A 16,193-nucleotide genomic window follows, 5' to 3' on the forward strand; every position below is an offset into this window, starting at 1 on the left:
AGCAACACTGGATTTGCAAATTTGACTTGTTTAACCAAAGTAGCAACAAGACACAAAAGGTCTGCCAGACACTTACAAGAAACGGTGCGCTCCAAGACCTTTGGAGAATCCCGAGTGGAGTTACCATTCAACGAGCAAGTGCGCAGGGAAACAGAGCGCCAAACAAAAAAAAGGTTTAGAAAAATAGGCAAATCTTAAAAAAGTTTGATAGATTGCGTCATTTTTTTGGGAAAGCAGGAACTTTCATTTTGGGGACAAGATGAAAGCGCTGCCTCCCAAAACAAAGGAAATTATGTGGAACTTCTTTCTCTCATTGCTGAGAATAACACAGATTAACATATGTCAACTAATAAAGTGTTTAGTGGCACGTCGGGCAAAATACAAAACGGCCGGATCACTGCTATTGCTGAAGTGATGGAGGCAGAGAGCACAAGCGAAATAAAAAGAAGCACCGTTTGTATCTTCATTCAATTTTTGGTCGAAAATGAATGTCTGGGTAAAGTTGGGGCACAGTGTTATGACGGTGCAGCGGTCATGTCTTCTGGATTAAATGGAGTTAAGGAGAGAGCACAGTTAGCTTTATTTATACACTGCTATGCCCATCAGCTCAATCTAGTACTGACTCAGGGGGCCTCATTGTAAATGTATTTTATGGATGATTTTGCAGGAAAATCTCCCACTAATCTCCTTGACTTCCTTCAGCGCAAAAATCTGAGTGAGAGCATGGGGCAGCTGTACACATTAGTGTGTTTGGCAGTGACCATTCCTGTGTCCACTGCTTCTGTCGAATGGACATTTTCAGCCCTAAATAGAATCAAAACTTATGCTAGAAATACAACAGGACCGACTAGACTTTAGCTTTGATGGCAATAGAAAATAACGTGTTGATGGATCTGAATCGCACATGTAATCTGTACGACAGAGTAATTGAAATCTTTTTTGAGGAAAGAAAGGAGGATGGATTTTGTGTATGAATAAAAATAATTTTGTCGAGTAAAATGTGTCTATTTTCTGAAATAATATATACATTTTTGAGGTTATTATTGATTCTTTTTGTGTCGCAGCTGTAGCTGCAGTAATTATAGAAATAAAATACTTATTGAGGGTTGGATTGATTCACACGTAGCACTACTGAAAGCCCAGATGTGAAATGCACGCCCCGCCACTGATATATGCTTATGCATTTGCATGTACGGACGCTCCCCTACTTACGAACGAGTTACGTTCCGAGCGTTTTTTCATAAGTTGAATTTGTTCGTAAATTTATTCAGTGCTATATTTTGTATTATAATTTATGTTTAAGGCCTATATAAGTATATTGAAGGTTTATATAAGTGCATTTGTATGTTTAAGGCTTGTATAAGTAACCAGCATTGGTTTGTACTGAATTTTTTTTTTAATAAAATGGAGAGAATACATACAGTACTTTATACATACATGAGAGAGATAGAGAGATTTACTAGAAACAGGCTGAAATAAGCTATCCAATGACAATTTCACAGTTTTCTTCTTTTCTTCATCATAAATGTTGCGGTAGCACTGTATGGCATCATTCAATTGATTTGCAACCTTTGTGCAACGTTCAATATTTGGGTCCTGTTGCTCGATCTTTCTGTTTATAAATGGTCCTGACGGTCGAAGGATTCAAGTTGTATTCCTGTGCAACGCTCACCACTTTCTCACATGCATCAAGCTTCTTTATTATTGCCACTTTCGTTTCAAATGAAATGGCTTGCCTCTTCCTTGCACCTACCTCTCTTGAAGCTTTTCATCAACCAAATTGAATCATGAATGCACGAGAGATTTATTTATAGAAATGAAAAGGTTCTTTGTGCACTGGACATACGTCACGCACTTCCGCATTGCAACAAACTGGGCAGAGGAAGGTGGATGCTGTGTGAGCTGAGTTGTCACAGCGCCAGTTGTCGGTATTAGCGGGGGAAATAAGCACTACTCGGAAAAAGGCGGCCCATACAAAATCGAATTTACGAACATATTTCGACAAACCCAATTTGCAGATGTGTATGTTCGTATGTACCGTTGTTCGTAACTTGAATGTTCGTAAGTAGGGGAGCGTCCGTTCATGTGTACATTTGTACATACGGCCATACATATACAGGGCTGCTAACTACTATGGAATTTTAGGAGTTTCTCCGGAAATGCAACGCAAAGGGTCAACCTCCCTGAACTCTGGAAATCCCCCAAAAATGTCACTTTTTTTAAAGCAACCATTTCAGAAAAGTATCGAATTGTATTCAACTGCATTGTAAACCGGAAGAATTTGGTAACGTGGCAATCGATTCGACTGCAGAGGTAGTCTCTCTTGCTATAACATTTTGGTTTCCTCATAAGGGAAGTAGGTATTATTAAGGCTGACTCACCCACCAGTCTTTTGTTTTGAAACAAATATTAGCATTACCAGGGTTTTTCTCAAGGAAGTAGGCGTACACAGCAGTGGTAAGTCTTATCAATATTCCTGCTCGGGTCAAGTGCAAAGTGGGTGACTATTTAGATGAAATTTCTAATAAGAAAACCAGACACTCGCTCAAGTGTATTGGTTTGTATTCGAACTAAATATCCCATTAAAGTCGTCTCCAAAAGGACTGACAACATGCAAATGCGACTTCAGTGTGACACATGTTGGAGTTACTGACTGTTTGCAAAAACACTTTCAATAAATGTAAAAACATGATAGTAACAGTTTGACTTAAATTGCTCTATGCTTATTTATTTATTTATTTTTCACATTTTATATCGATTACTGACTGCTAGTAATTTCGGCACAATTTTAGCGCTATAATTCAATGCTTGGTTGTTTTTGAAGTTTTGGCTGTTCTTCAAGACTGATGTGCTGACCTGATAATATGACTACACCATTTCCTTTTTCTTGGCAGATTACCTTGGAAAAGGTTCTAGGCATCACAGCCCCCGGCAACAGAGCACTGTCATGCGACCCATCTAGTGGATTCTTAGCGTATCCTGCCGGGTGAGAGTTCTTTCACTCTTTCACTACTGTTGTTGCACATAGTTTCTCGTGGTCATACACTTTTTTGTGATGAATTGTAAGTCCATCTGAAATTGCACATTTTATTCTTTATTTACCGTATTTACTCGCATAAAAAGGATGACTGAATTGAGGGTACGGCGTATATGCGCATCAAAACTTGACATGCAAAAAAACTGAAAATTGACTGCACTGAAACACGATCACGTCAATTCAAAATGGCATTGCGTCGGCGCGTGACATCACAACGCATGCGATTTCGGGCGATACCTTCATTTATTTCAAAATAGAGAAAAGATAAACATAAAACACAAAAGAAAATTTATTTTGACGTCTACGAATGAAATTCAAGAAAAAAACACGTATCTTGCATAATACGTGAAAAAAAGTAGCCTTGATTTTGAAATAAAACAAAATACCCCTTTAATTTTTATAAATTTCCTATATTTGATATTTTGCATTTACAAAGGCAGGATATTAACTTCCTTGTGATATTGAACCTAAAAATGTGCTTTTGATTCATACAGAATCTCAGAAATACCACATGTGATGATTTTTCTGAAGATTTTCCCTTCAAAGTAACACATTTGTACTCCCTATTAAAACCATGAATATGGAGGTTAGGTTGGGAATCAGGGGTGCGGCTTATACACAAGAAATTGTAAAATTCAAATATTTCAAGGCAATTTTCTGGGTGTGGCTCATACACATGGGCAGCTTATGTGTGAATAAATCCAGTAGTTTTGACTACGCTGGTTTTCCACTACGAACAAAGCTAAAAACTGTGTATGCTGCAAATGCGTTGGATAACAAATGACAGGTGTCAAGGGTATTGTGATTTTTTTTTAAAAATCTGCCTCGTGATGATGTTTTCCAATTTTTTTTGGTGTAACATTTCATTCCAGATGTTTCACAATGTTGTCATCACACTCGTACACACATATTCCAAAAACTATGGGCATATATCGCGGCGCGATGGATATTAACAGTTGATTTGTTCCACACGGGTGAACACTGTCACGGGGAGTTTAATGGCTGCCTTGGTGTTGGGAATGCTGGCAATGTTTCACTCTGTCCAAATTGTACTCTCCCGCCCTGTCCGACCGGCCAATCAACTGCTGGTGGTGGAGAGGCTAAGCATGTGATATGTGGGCCGGTGGTGTCACAGAAAGGGGAGATGAACTTACTTTTGACTTTATAGGAATTCCGTAGATTTCAATTTTATTTTTAAAACAGTTTTTCTTCCAATACCTGATAATTTTCAAATTTTAACCCAGGTAAATTTATTGTTTTAACATGGAAATTAAATTCATCATCCTAATAAATTTTCATATTTATTTTATCATTATTTATCCACATTAACACTCGACTTTTAATGCGAGAAATGTTATAATTTAACAAGAGGAAAATGTAACATTTTTAACCTGAAAAATGCCCTTTAATGGGATAAATGCCACATTTAAACATTTGAATTTCATTTTTCAACCTGATGAATTTTACATTTTCTCATGATTAATTCCAATTGCAGATGTGTTGTTGTCCTGCTGCATCCTCGCAACAACAAACAACGTCACATCTTTAACGCATCACGGTAAACTCCTCTTGAGTCACGTTTGGGACAGTCTCTATCGTAAACCACTGTATATGTCTTTGTAGAAAGACCATCACAACTTTGGCTTTCTCACCCGATGGCAAGCATGTGGTTACGGGCGAGGTGAGTTGCTGAACGTCTGACTTGTTAAGTGACTGTCGATATGACTCTTGGTCCTTGCCTCATCCTCAGAGTGGTCACATGCCGGCGGTGCGTGTGTGGGAAGTGTGCAGCGGCATGCAAGTGGCGTCGCTTCAGGAACACAAATATGGTGTGGCCTGCGTGGCCTTCTCCCCCAACATCAAGTACATCGTCAGTGTGGGCTACGAGCACGACATGATGGTGCAAGTGTGGAACTGGAAAGTAAGACATTTTGCATGGTTAAATGGTTAGACGTAAAAAACAAATTAACAATATATTTGAGTTCGGAGTCAAGGTTCTTTTCAGATTTTATTTTCATTTACAGTAATACAGCGACTCGAGCGAGTTCCGCTGCTGTCTTTTTCAGATGCTTCTCTTGCTTTTAAGTCCATGTAGATTCCGTTTTTCGTAGATTATCGACTCTGTCACGGTGTCTCCTGCTAACTGTTTATATTTTGACCATATTAAACGAAGGCTCTCCATCTCGTGATGAATGTCACTGCAGAGCTTGGAAATGATGGTTTGCTCTGGACCCATTTTTTTAACTTCATTTTGCACCGATCAACGCAATAAAATGCAACCGGTAGATATCTTCACGTGCGGCAGATGTGGAGAGAAAGATAGCGATACCATTCCCAAAAGCAGCCTCTCGCATACTCAGCCACTTGGAGGCCGCATCGGTAATTGTCTCGTATCTCAAATTTGCCTCATATCTCAAGGCAAAAATTTGCTCTGAATTTTCACCGTATCTTAAATTTCTTGTATGATGTAAAACAGGTATCCATGAAATATATGCCATAGACTAGCCACTTCATCCAGCTCTTCCGCGAGGATCCGAGGACCAGCCAGGAGACGTATTCTCCCCAGATTGTCCTTGGCCTCTCCCGGTCAGATGTGCCTGGAACTCTTCAGCAGGGAGGCATCCTAATCAGATGCCCTGGCCAACTCATCTGGCTCCTTTCGATGCGGAAGAACAGCGGATCTACCCTATATAACTCTCTCTGTAAACTCTCCTGTATAACTCAGCTTCTCACCCGATCTATAAGGGGGAGTCCGGACATCCTGCGATAAACTAATTTTAGCCGCTTGTATCCGGGATCCTGTTCTTTCACAAAGCTTGTGACTATCGGTGAGGGTAGGAATGTAGATCCACTGATGAATATTGAGCTTTGCGTGTCAAGGTCAGCTCCTTCTTTACCTCAAAAGACCGATGTAGAATCTGCATCACTGCAGACGCCTGTCGATCTCCTCAATGCCACTGCTGCTTCTAGATATTCTATCTAGTCCAACCCTCACTGGAAACAGATCCAATTTACTGCTTGCTAGGTGTACCAGACTCTGACACAGGTCATACAATGACCGGATCCCACGTATCAGCTATTCTGTTACCCCATACTGGAGCACCCCCACAAGACTCCTTTCGAGGAGACGGTCGAACGCCTTCTCCAACTCCACAAAGTACACTTAGATTGATTAGGCGAACGCCCATGACTCCCTGAGAACCCTGCTGACGGAATACAGCTAATCCACTGTTCCACGGCCAGGACAAAAATCGCTCTCCCGGTGGACCCTCCGCTCCAGTAACCCAGAATAAACCTTCCCTGGGAGGCTGACGAGTGTGATTTTCCATGTAACGAACCCACTCTCCGGTCTCCTTTTTTAAAAAGAGGAATCACCACCCCGGTCTGACAATCTAGAGCCACTGTTTCGGATGTCCATGTGATGTTGCAGAGCTGTGTCAACCAACAAAACTCCACAACATCCATAACCTTTAGAAACTCCAGATGGATCTTATCAAACCCTGCGACCTTGTCACCGAGTAGCTCACCTTACTGACTTCAACCCCTGACCCATGAAATAGTTTTATTTATTTAAAAAAATATTTTTGGACTAAATAAAACTAATAGAAAAGATAAATATCAGATTTTTTTGATTATTTTTAAAAGGGGAAAAGCAATAATTTTCATTTGAATTTCTTTATGAAGTCATCACATTAAATTTACTTTCAAAGACTCCATAAAAAATGTGATGGACATTATTTGATTATTGGATGGTTCTTCCAAGAAAACAAATAATTTCAAAAAGAAGGATGCACTCCTCCTGGACAAGCGATGTCTCTAGAAATGGTATTAGAATGTCGCTGTAGCCTCTAGACTAATAGTTTTATTACCTGACTCCAATTCTTTAATTCTTCTGTCTTATCACGTCTAACAATCGAGCATGTTCAGTATCGGAGGAGACAGACCAGGCCAGAGCGAGTTGATCCACAGACGATTTATTCCTAACAAATTGATCTGTACAAAGCTCTGGGTCCCCCTCCCAAGTAATTAGCCCACTGAGCGTTTCTATGCGCAGCGGAGGATGAGAAGAACAGTGTCCACATGCAAGTTTGCCCGGTTATAGTATATCAAAAATGAATATTCATTAGCTGATTAACAACACGATGTTGACTTTTTCACAACTGTCCAAGAGTCTGTCTTTGCTCTGGATTCCTTGGAGATGAACACCGGTCGTCTCCTTATCAGCCTGGACTTGAAGATTTACACCGTTTGCCTCCCTTCTCAGTCTGGACCGCATTGTAACCTCCTGTTAATCAACTTCACAAGGATTCTGGACAAAGGCTCCGTTCTTTGTAAAGGCACAAGGAATTTGGCCGAAAGGCCTGTTCTTTGTAAAGGCCTCATTATAGGGGAACCTTGACAGTCTGTGTGATACTAAGTTAAAAACAAGTGCTCAATCATACAAAAGCAATATATAGAAATGAAGCAGCTATAATAAAATTAATGAGTAAAACACATCCATGTCTTCATTAGATTATATGGTTAAAATATGTCATCGTCTTCACTATGTAGAAAGGTGTGTTGGTGGCAGCCAACAAAGTGTCGAGTAAAGTTACGGCTGTATCCTTCTCGCACGACTCGTCCTACTTCGTGACTGCAGGGAACCGCCACGTCAAGTTCTGGTACCTGGACCACAGCAGGACCTCCAAGGTGAGACCAGCCAGGGAAAATTAAAGCAGACGTCAGCATGCATGCTTGACTGATCATTTCTGCAAAGGTGAGCACTGCTGTGCCGTTGCTGGGGCGTTCAGCACTGCTGGGAGAACTCAAGAACAACTTCTTCTGTGATGTGGTGTGTGGGCGAGGAAAACAGGCATCTGCCACCTTCTGTATCAGCACATCAGGCTTCCTCCTGCAGCTGGACCAGCGGCGCATGCTCTATAAGTGGGTGGAGCTACATGTGAGTACGTATTTGCTTGGACATAGGATTAGTGTGCTAATCACTTTTTGTTTCATGGGCAGATAATTGACTCTGCCTCTCTAAGTCAGGTCACCCAGCAAACGGGAGTAAACTGTTTACTTAGAAGAAAAACCAAATAATACTGCAAATGATAATATAGTACACATGGACATCGACTAATCGACAACTAATTGACTAACAAATTATTCGACAACTTTTCAGAAAATTCATTAATCTATTAGAGTACTGTGTTTAAAACACAGTACTCTAAGTTTGACAGGTTGACTGTAAATGTACTTTTTTCATTCATTCATTGTATCACAAGGGTTCCGGTGGGATTTCCTGGGGGGGGGTTAGGGGGGGTTGCCTTGTTCTGTAGGTGGTGCTTATCCGCAAAACCTTGGATTTTCTACAGACCATGATTTGGTCTTATTCTCAATGATCAACGGAAGTGCTTTAAGCCGCTAACTGTGAGCTTTTTAGTCGCTGCAAGAAGCATGATTTCTTTTCACACAAACACATCTTATCTCATACATTCTATGATGTTTTGCTCTGTTTATAAATATTTCTGCACGATTAGCATCCGGGTGACAATTTTGTCAACATAATTCTGAGACTTCGTCTACTTTAAAAGGCAGTGAAATTACTAAAAAGCACACATTTTCATGTTTTTTAATTTTAAATTCTGTGTATGGCTCAAGGAATGATGTTTGAAAATATGGATTGTTTATGGCTGTCTTCGTCAAAAAGGTTCCCGACCCCTGGTCTAATAGATTAATGAATTTTCTGAAAAGTTGTCGAATAATTTGTTAGTCAATTAGTTGTCGATTAGTCGATGTCCATGTGTACTATATTATCATTTGCAGTATTATTTGGTTTTTCTTCTTAATTATCACTCAACATTTTCAATGAATCCGGTCACATTTTCTATATTTCAAATGCATCGTGTTTGCGCTCATTTCTAATTTTTACTCATTGTCGTAATTTAATTGCCGTCTGACTTGTTTCTGAGGCAGGCGGATTCTCTCCCTCCATTGGCCGACTTGTCTTCTCATTTTTGCCATGTCACATAACATCATAAGATCACCTCCCATGTGTGCCGGCAGGCGTCTCAGGCCACGTGTTTGTGTGTGACGGATGAGCTTATCTTCTGCGGCTGCTCGGACGGGGTCGTGCGTGCCTTCAGCCCGCACTCGCTGCACTACCTTTGCACACTGCCGTGCCCGCACTTCTTGGGTGCCGATGTCGCCGCCATGACCAAGGCCAGGTAAGAATTGCGACAATACCCAAAATACGGACAACTTTGCCAAGTCGTTCACCAATAGTGTCCTCTGCCGCTCCTGTTAACATTCTTTAAATTGTTTTTCTATTAAATGTTTTATGATTTAAAAAAAAATTCTAATCTTTATTATTTTGAACCAGAGAAAGAAAACACTGATCTTTTGACCTCAACCTAATTTTACAATATTAGCCTTAATAATAAAAAAATAAACGCTGAAACATAAGCAAAGTCTGCATAGGGCAGTGATTCTCAAATAGTGGAATCTTATGTGTGGGAATTTAATCCTTTTTGGAGGGTGGACACAACAGAAAATAATTGCGAAGCACTGGCTTAGGGTTAGATGGAAAGGACAAATTCAAAGACAGGCATCTTCGCCAGAAAAATATACACCACTGCTGAAATATACAACGACTTTTTAATATGACTTCTTTATTTGAAGTAGATACATTCTGTTAAAATTAAACATTTTCTCTCTTAATAAAAAAGTTAAATTATACAGAAGTTTGCTCGTGTGGATTCCAAAAGAAATGGAATAGATTGTATTCCCTTTTTGTCTGAAGGCTCAAATTTGATGAAAGGTCTAAACGTTTAAGGGGGCACTGAATATGACAAATGCACTCCCAAAAATATGACTTGTACTCCAGTGCGATTTCATATATTCAAGATATGAAGTCGCACTGGAGTGAGTACAAGGAATATTTTTGGGGGGGCATTTTTCAATCTTATTAGAATCAAAGAACAATCATATGTCAAAGTAGCAATGGTAAAATGGAGAAAAACAGGCTAAAAAGGCATCTTTTAACATAACAGTTTTTCAGATAACTATAGCATAAAAAAAAGAATAACAGGCTGTTGGTGGTAAGAAAGAAAAAATAAATGTATAACTCACACTTGTGGCCCCCAGCCATACTGAAAAAAATATGCAACTTGTAGTCCGGAAAATACTTACCGTATTTTCACGACTATAAGGCGCACTAAAAAGTCTTAACTAGACTGGGTGCCTTATAATGCAGAGCGCCCTGTGTAAGCTCCGAGCTCCAAAGCCTGACTGAGCACTTCTTGCCGACACGCTTATTGTATAGAGAGAAGGCGGACGTGGGTGGGGTCAGACGCTAAAGGTGGACGTTGGTGGGGTAAGGCTTATGATTGTGTGAGAAGACGCTAAAGCCACGTACGTAATCGTGAAGGCGAACCCCAAAGGGCTGGTTGGATGGTCGAGGTCAAAATGAGAGAATGGCTACGTGAGGTATATGTTAAGCGACTGGATGGCTTTTTTCACGGCTCGCCGTCACTTTTGATTTGTGACACCATGCATGCTTATCTCACATCAGCGGTGAGAAACCAAGTCACGAAAATGAACTCAGAGCTTGCCGTCATTCCCAGAGGCTTGCCTAAAGAACTCCAACCGCTGGACATCGGCATCAGGCAGGCTTTCAAAGCAGAGATGTGAGCGGCATGGAAACAGTGGATGGTAGTTGGCGAACATACCTGTCAACCTCGGCTAAATTTTCCCTCATTAATAATTGCAATTCTCCTTAAGTGAGAAAAAAACGTACAAATTCAATACGGTACCTATTTACACACACACACATAGGGCACATAGGTCACACGTGCATTCATTCGTTTTCTGAACTGCTTAATCCACATTTTAAAAGTCTAAAGTTTACTTGAAAATGCACAGCTTTCTGACGCAACAGGTCAAAGGGGTATGTGCGGGCGCATATGCCCTGTCCACCTCAGCTAAATTTTCTCCTTGTAAATGATTGCAATTCCTCTTATTAAGCGATTAAAAATGTAGAAATGCAACGGGGCACACGTAGCGGCCTGGTGGGTGAGTAGTTAGAGCATGGGTTTTCTCCGGGTACTCTGGTTTCCTCTTACATTCCCAAGACATGCATTGCAAGCTGATTTGACACTGTAAATTTCAGGTATGAATGTGGGCGTGAATGGTCGTTTTTCTCCTTGTGCCCTGTGATTGGCTGGCCACCAATTCAGGGTGTCCCTTGCCTCTGGCCCGGAGACAGCTCGGATAGGCTCCAGCACCCTCCACAACCCAAGTGAGGATAAAGCGGTTGAGAAAATGAGAAGGTTAAATTAGTTTTTCTCAGTTCACACCAATAATTGCACCCTGGTAACTGGCAAATGCTGAACACATGTCGCCATGACAAAACCTTTAGCCATAACATATGGTACGGAAACCTGGTAAAACAAACTTCTGCCAATATGGTTGCGGAGGTGACTTTTTCACTGACAGAGGGTGTCAGGTTTAGAACCATATACATTCAATAACTTCGGATCAGAGGTAGCACACGCAGAGTCGGCTTGATGAGATTTTCAAAGACATCAGCTGAGGGAGGGGTCGGGAGGAGCCAGCGCTTGGAGATGAGTCCATCTCCTTGCCTGACCAGTTCCAATCCCTACCTACCGCCAACAGAGTAGCCCCTTTTATTAACAAAGGGTCATGTGACCTAGGTACAAACTTAAGGCGGGACGAAGTGACACAAAGAAATGGGCATGTCTTAGTAAATGACGTGCCCCTAACTCATAGGTGTTATGAAGGAAACTTACCACTAGGCTCTGCAAAATTCTATCCTAGTGACTAAACACCATAAAAGTATAAAGAATACATTCTATACTTCACAGAGGGCAGCTTGTGAACAGCATTCGTGTATAACGCACAACCAAACTTTGTTTCAGTTTTTGGATACAAAAGTGTGCGCGTTTTACTCGAATAATTGCGGTACTTTAAATACTTTGCTCGTAATACATTCTAAAATACAGGTTAATGGTAGTTTGGGATGCGTTATCCAGGCTTTCCGATTGCTCATTCAGTAGACAGGCAGCAAGGCTTTCTTCTTGGTTGAATTAAGTTAATTCCGTCTTCTTGTGGCCATCATCTGGTCGAAATTATTTGCAATATTCGAGGGATTACTAACTAAGCGTGGAATCGAAACATGTTAGGAACCAAAACGAATTTAAAAAAGTCTGTTATAAACAAATCAGTCAAAACATAGGCTTTGTTGTTGTTTTTTAAAGCATGAGAACGGTCTAACTTGTTGGGTAAGGCTGGCGCCACCATGAAGCCAGCCAGCAGAATCCCCACACATGATGGATGAGCGACAGGGGATCCATGTGAACCCCGTCACTTTCAGTTCATCTTTGAAAAATAACGTCCGGGAAGGCATCCTCCTCCAAAAAAATTGCTCTGGAAGACAACCATTCTTTTCCTTGACGGCTGCATCGGGAACCATCTCGTATGCTCATATCTCAAATTTCCCTTGCATCTCAAGGCACAAATGTGCTCTGAATTTTCCTCTTATCTTAAATTTCCTCATCTGTTGGGACAATCGTATGTCAAGGTATTTCTGTATTGTGAAATAATTGTTAGACAATTATCCCCACTCATCATGATTATGCCTCCATCATTTGTTCCTCCCCAGCGGCCTGTTTTGTGTCCGTCCAGACGCCCATTATCCGGACACAGTTGCACTGACCTATGACCCGAGCGGCGGCTGGCTATCATGTGTGTACAGCGATCACAGTGTCTACGTGTGGGACGTGGCCGACCTGCGAGACCCTCGTCGAGTGGGCAAGCTCTATTCAGCGCTCTACCACGCCTCCTCTGTGTGGAGCCTGGAGGTCTGTGCAGCATCGGCAGGTTCAGGTGGGAGACACCGGATGACAATAGCTGCACGTGTCTGTCAGATGTTTCCTGCAGACGGAGGCGATGCGGGGGAGATGCCGTTCGCCCCTGGGTGCTTCCTGTCGTGTTCGTCGGACAACACCATACGTATTTGGAACGTAGACAGTCACCGCTTCCCCAACAACATCCTTAGTCATGTATGCACACATCATCTCAGATTACTAATTTTCTCAGTTTTTAACGTGTTCCTGAAGTTTCAATCTAAGTTTGCGTTGTTTTGTTTAAATGTGTTCATTATCGCAGTGTCTAACTAAATAGTTTTGGTTCTTTTTCCCCTTTATAGTTATACTTTATTTTAAACTTGCACTCCACTAAATTATAGGTAACATTCCCAAAACAGGTAACATTGCCCCAATGGGGAGGTTTTCCCACATAATGGGACATCGTTAGTTAGATTTTGACACTGAGGTCAAGTGAATTTTAGAGGTCCAGGAGTGCCAAAATGATCTAGTACATAATTATATACAGTGGCATGGTGACCAGTGTTTAGCACACCTCACACTTCTGAAATTAAGGGTTCAATCTCCAGTGGGTTCCACCCTTCATGTGTGTAGTTTGCATGTTCTGCCCGTTCCCGATTGGGTTTCTTCTGGGTTCTCCAGTTTCCTCCCAGATCCCCAAAAACATGCATGGTAGGCTGATTGAACACTCTAGATTGTCATTAGGGTTGAGTGTGAGCATGAATGGTTGTTCGTCTACGTGTGCCCTGCGATTGGCTTGCATCGATTTCTGATATGGGAGATGCTCACGCATCCAGCAGGATAAGTGGACCAGAAAACTAATGAATGAATAAATAATATTAAATATAACTTTATTTCAAAATGTATTTACTATATATTTCAAAGTTGTTTAATGCATATTGTTAAATATGCATGTAATCATATTTCTAAAGGTGTTTTTTTTTTTTTAATCAATTTGTTTTATATCTTGCTTTCCCACATCTCAATGCTGCTTATCACAAGGGTCATGAAGATGCTGGAGCCAGTTGACTACAAACAGTAGACAGGGGGAAAACGTGAATTGGTTCCCAAACACTTGTGGAAAATTTGGAGTGTTTGTTCAGCTTTTTCTTTTATTGCACACTAACTCATTATTCTCATCTCATTTTCTGAACCGCTTTATCCTGCTTAGGGCCGCGGGGGTTGCTGGAGCCTATGCCAGCTGACTCCGGGCCAGAAGCGGGGTACACCCCGTATCGGTGGCCAGCCGACCGCAGGGCACAAGGAGACAGACAACCATGCACACTATAACTCATTATTCAGATCACTAAATAAAAGTACCTCAATAAAGGTTTAAAATAAATGTATGTGTGCATTTGTGTGGAAATGTGTATGTATGTGTGTATATATATATACACACATATACACACATTTTATATATATATATATATATATATATATATATATATATATATATATATATATATATATATATATATATATATATATATATATATATATATATATATATATATATATATATATATATATATTAATATATAGTTATATATATATATATATTAATATATATATATATATATATATATATATAAATGTAAATATTGCAATAACTGCTATTTTTTTAGGTTGAAAATATGGTTTAAAATATAATTTCTAATGCTCAATGGTGAAATGGACGAAATAAGTGCATTCATACCTTCGCATGTAATCACTGAACTCTCAGGATCTGCACAAGGTGATTTACGTGGCGAATAACCCAACTGACCTCCTAGACGCCGACAGCACCACAATAGGCGCCCATGGCAACAAGGCGGGTTCCAACGCCTTAGAAGTGCCTGTCAACGACCAGAACCGGGCCGGTGTTCGCTCCATCAGGGTTAGTCCCGACGGGCGACACCTGGCTTCGGGAGACCGCGTGGGAGTCCTCAGGTTGATGATCACGCCTGCTCGCCAAAGAGTTAGTTGATATTTTGTTATTTATTATGCACCTGTCCTTGTCTAAGGGTGTATGATGTGAACACCATGGAGGAAATTGTCAACGTTCAGGCTCACGATGGAGAAATTCTCTCCCTTGACTTTTCCAAAAGTGAGACTGGTGAGTTACCTATTCTTTTGCCTGAACTAATTGGATGCAATTGGAAGCAATGAAAGTCCAGTCCATCAAAACAGGGAAAAGCTGGCATCAAATGAGCAAAAAAGATGGTGGATATCCTGTATTGGTGGCCAGCCAATCGCAGGAATTTCTCAAGATAAAATTCTAATTACTCAAGTTAAAATGTGATATCAAAATGTGAAATGTGTTATATACATGAAAATTTATTCCATTGAATTTATAGTAGTTTGTTTTAATTTGTAATTTCTCAAATTAAAACATGAAATTTGGCTCGTGAAAATTTTCAAATTCATCTTGCTCAGATATGAAATGCTGTGTAGGTTCCCCTTTTTAAATGAGCAATTACATCTTGTAAAGATGTCAAATTTAACAAGATTTCCTTTGAGATAAAATGCAAAATTAAGCTAATTAAACATGTCAAATTTATCAGATTAAAATGTGAAATTTCCCATGTTCAATAGACATCAAATCTATGCAATGTCCAGCCATCCGACTGGACATTTATCGTTAAACAGCTAAAAACACACTGACTGACCTTTTAGCATATCCCCTCTGGAGTATTTTCAAACATCATTAAAACATCGGACAATTAGAATACTTGGCCAGTGTATCACGTGCATCCCATATATCCCAGGTGTGCAATTTCTGGCCACGGCTAGTCGAGATCGTTTGATTCACGTTTTGGATGCTATGTGCAACTACCAGCTAGTCCAGACTCTGGATGAGCACTCATCCTCCATCACAGCCGTCAGATTTGCAGGTCAGTGGCCTTTGACCCCTTCGATTCGATCAGGTAACCTGTGACATAATCACTTCCTTCCTCTCTGGCAGCTAACGAGGGCAAAGTGAGGCTGATCAGCTGCGGCGCCGACAAGAGCGTCTACTTCCGCACCAGACAACAGGTGACGATGAACCCTTAAAATGCTGACGACATCAATTCCTGTAAGTGTGTTAACCTGGCGGACCTCTTCTTACTCTCAGACAGATGAAGGCGAAGGTGGTGTGGAGTTTACTCGAACCCATCATGTAGTGAGGAAGAGCACGCTGTACGACATGGACGTCGAGCCCTCTGGGAAATATGCTGCCGTCGGCTGCCAGGACCGTAGCATCAGGTGACTCTGCCCCCTCCCTCTGATATACACTTGCCAACTTGATGCTG

The 16,193-nt window shown here is 40.8% G+C and overlaps 1 protein-coding gene across 4 annotated transcripts in view; it reads left to right on the plus strand.

Annotated features, from left to right (window-relative positions):
- Positions 1–16,193, plus strand: part of LOC144206044 (mitogen-activated protein kinase-binding protein 1-like) — a 31,157-nt gene that overhangs the window by 1,530 nt on the left and 13,434 nt on the right. For all 4 annotated transcript variants that reach the window (XR_013328285.1, XM_077730731.1, XM_077730732.1 and 1 more), the window contains exons 2-15: positions 2,895–2,986; positions 4,533–4,595; positions 4,661–4,718; positions 4,788–4,958; positions 7,589–7,726; positions 7,794–7,976; positions 9,083–9,243; positions 12,699–12,897; positions 12,964–13,098; positions 14,645–14,850; positions 14,925–15,016; positions 15,669–15,794; positions 15,866–15,936; positions 16,016–16,146. Coding sequence is in view for 3 of the 4 variants with exons in the window: in XM_077730731.1 (XP_077586857.1) it covers positions 2,895–2,986; positions 4,533–4,595; positions 4,661–4,718; positions 4,788–4,958; positions 7,589–7,726; positions 7,794–7,976; positions 9,083–9,243; positions 12,699–12,897; positions 12,964–13,098; positions 14,645–14,850; positions 14,925–15,016; positions 15,669–15,794; positions 15,866–15,936; positions 16,016–16,146 (1,826 nt within the window). In the remaining variant the exon portion in view is untranslated. The remainder of the gene's footprint in view (positions 1–2,894; positions 2,987–4,532; positions 4,596–4,660; positions 4,719–4,787; positions 4,959–7,588; positions 7,727–7,793; positions 7,977–9,082; positions 9,244–12,698; positions 12,898–12,963; positions 13,099–14,644; positions 14,851–14,924; positions 15,017–15,668; positions 15,795–15,865; positions 15,937–16,015; positions 16,147–16,193) is intronic.

This window comes from Stigmatopora nigra, chromosome 13 (genome assembly GCF_051989575.1).
Source record: "Stigmatopora nigra isolate UIUO_SnigA chromosome 13, RoL_Snig_1.1, whole genome shotgun sequence".
Taxonomy (NCBI): Eukaryota; Metazoa; Chordata; class Actinopteri; order Syngnathiformes; family Syngnathidae; genus Stigmatopora; species Stigmatopora nigra.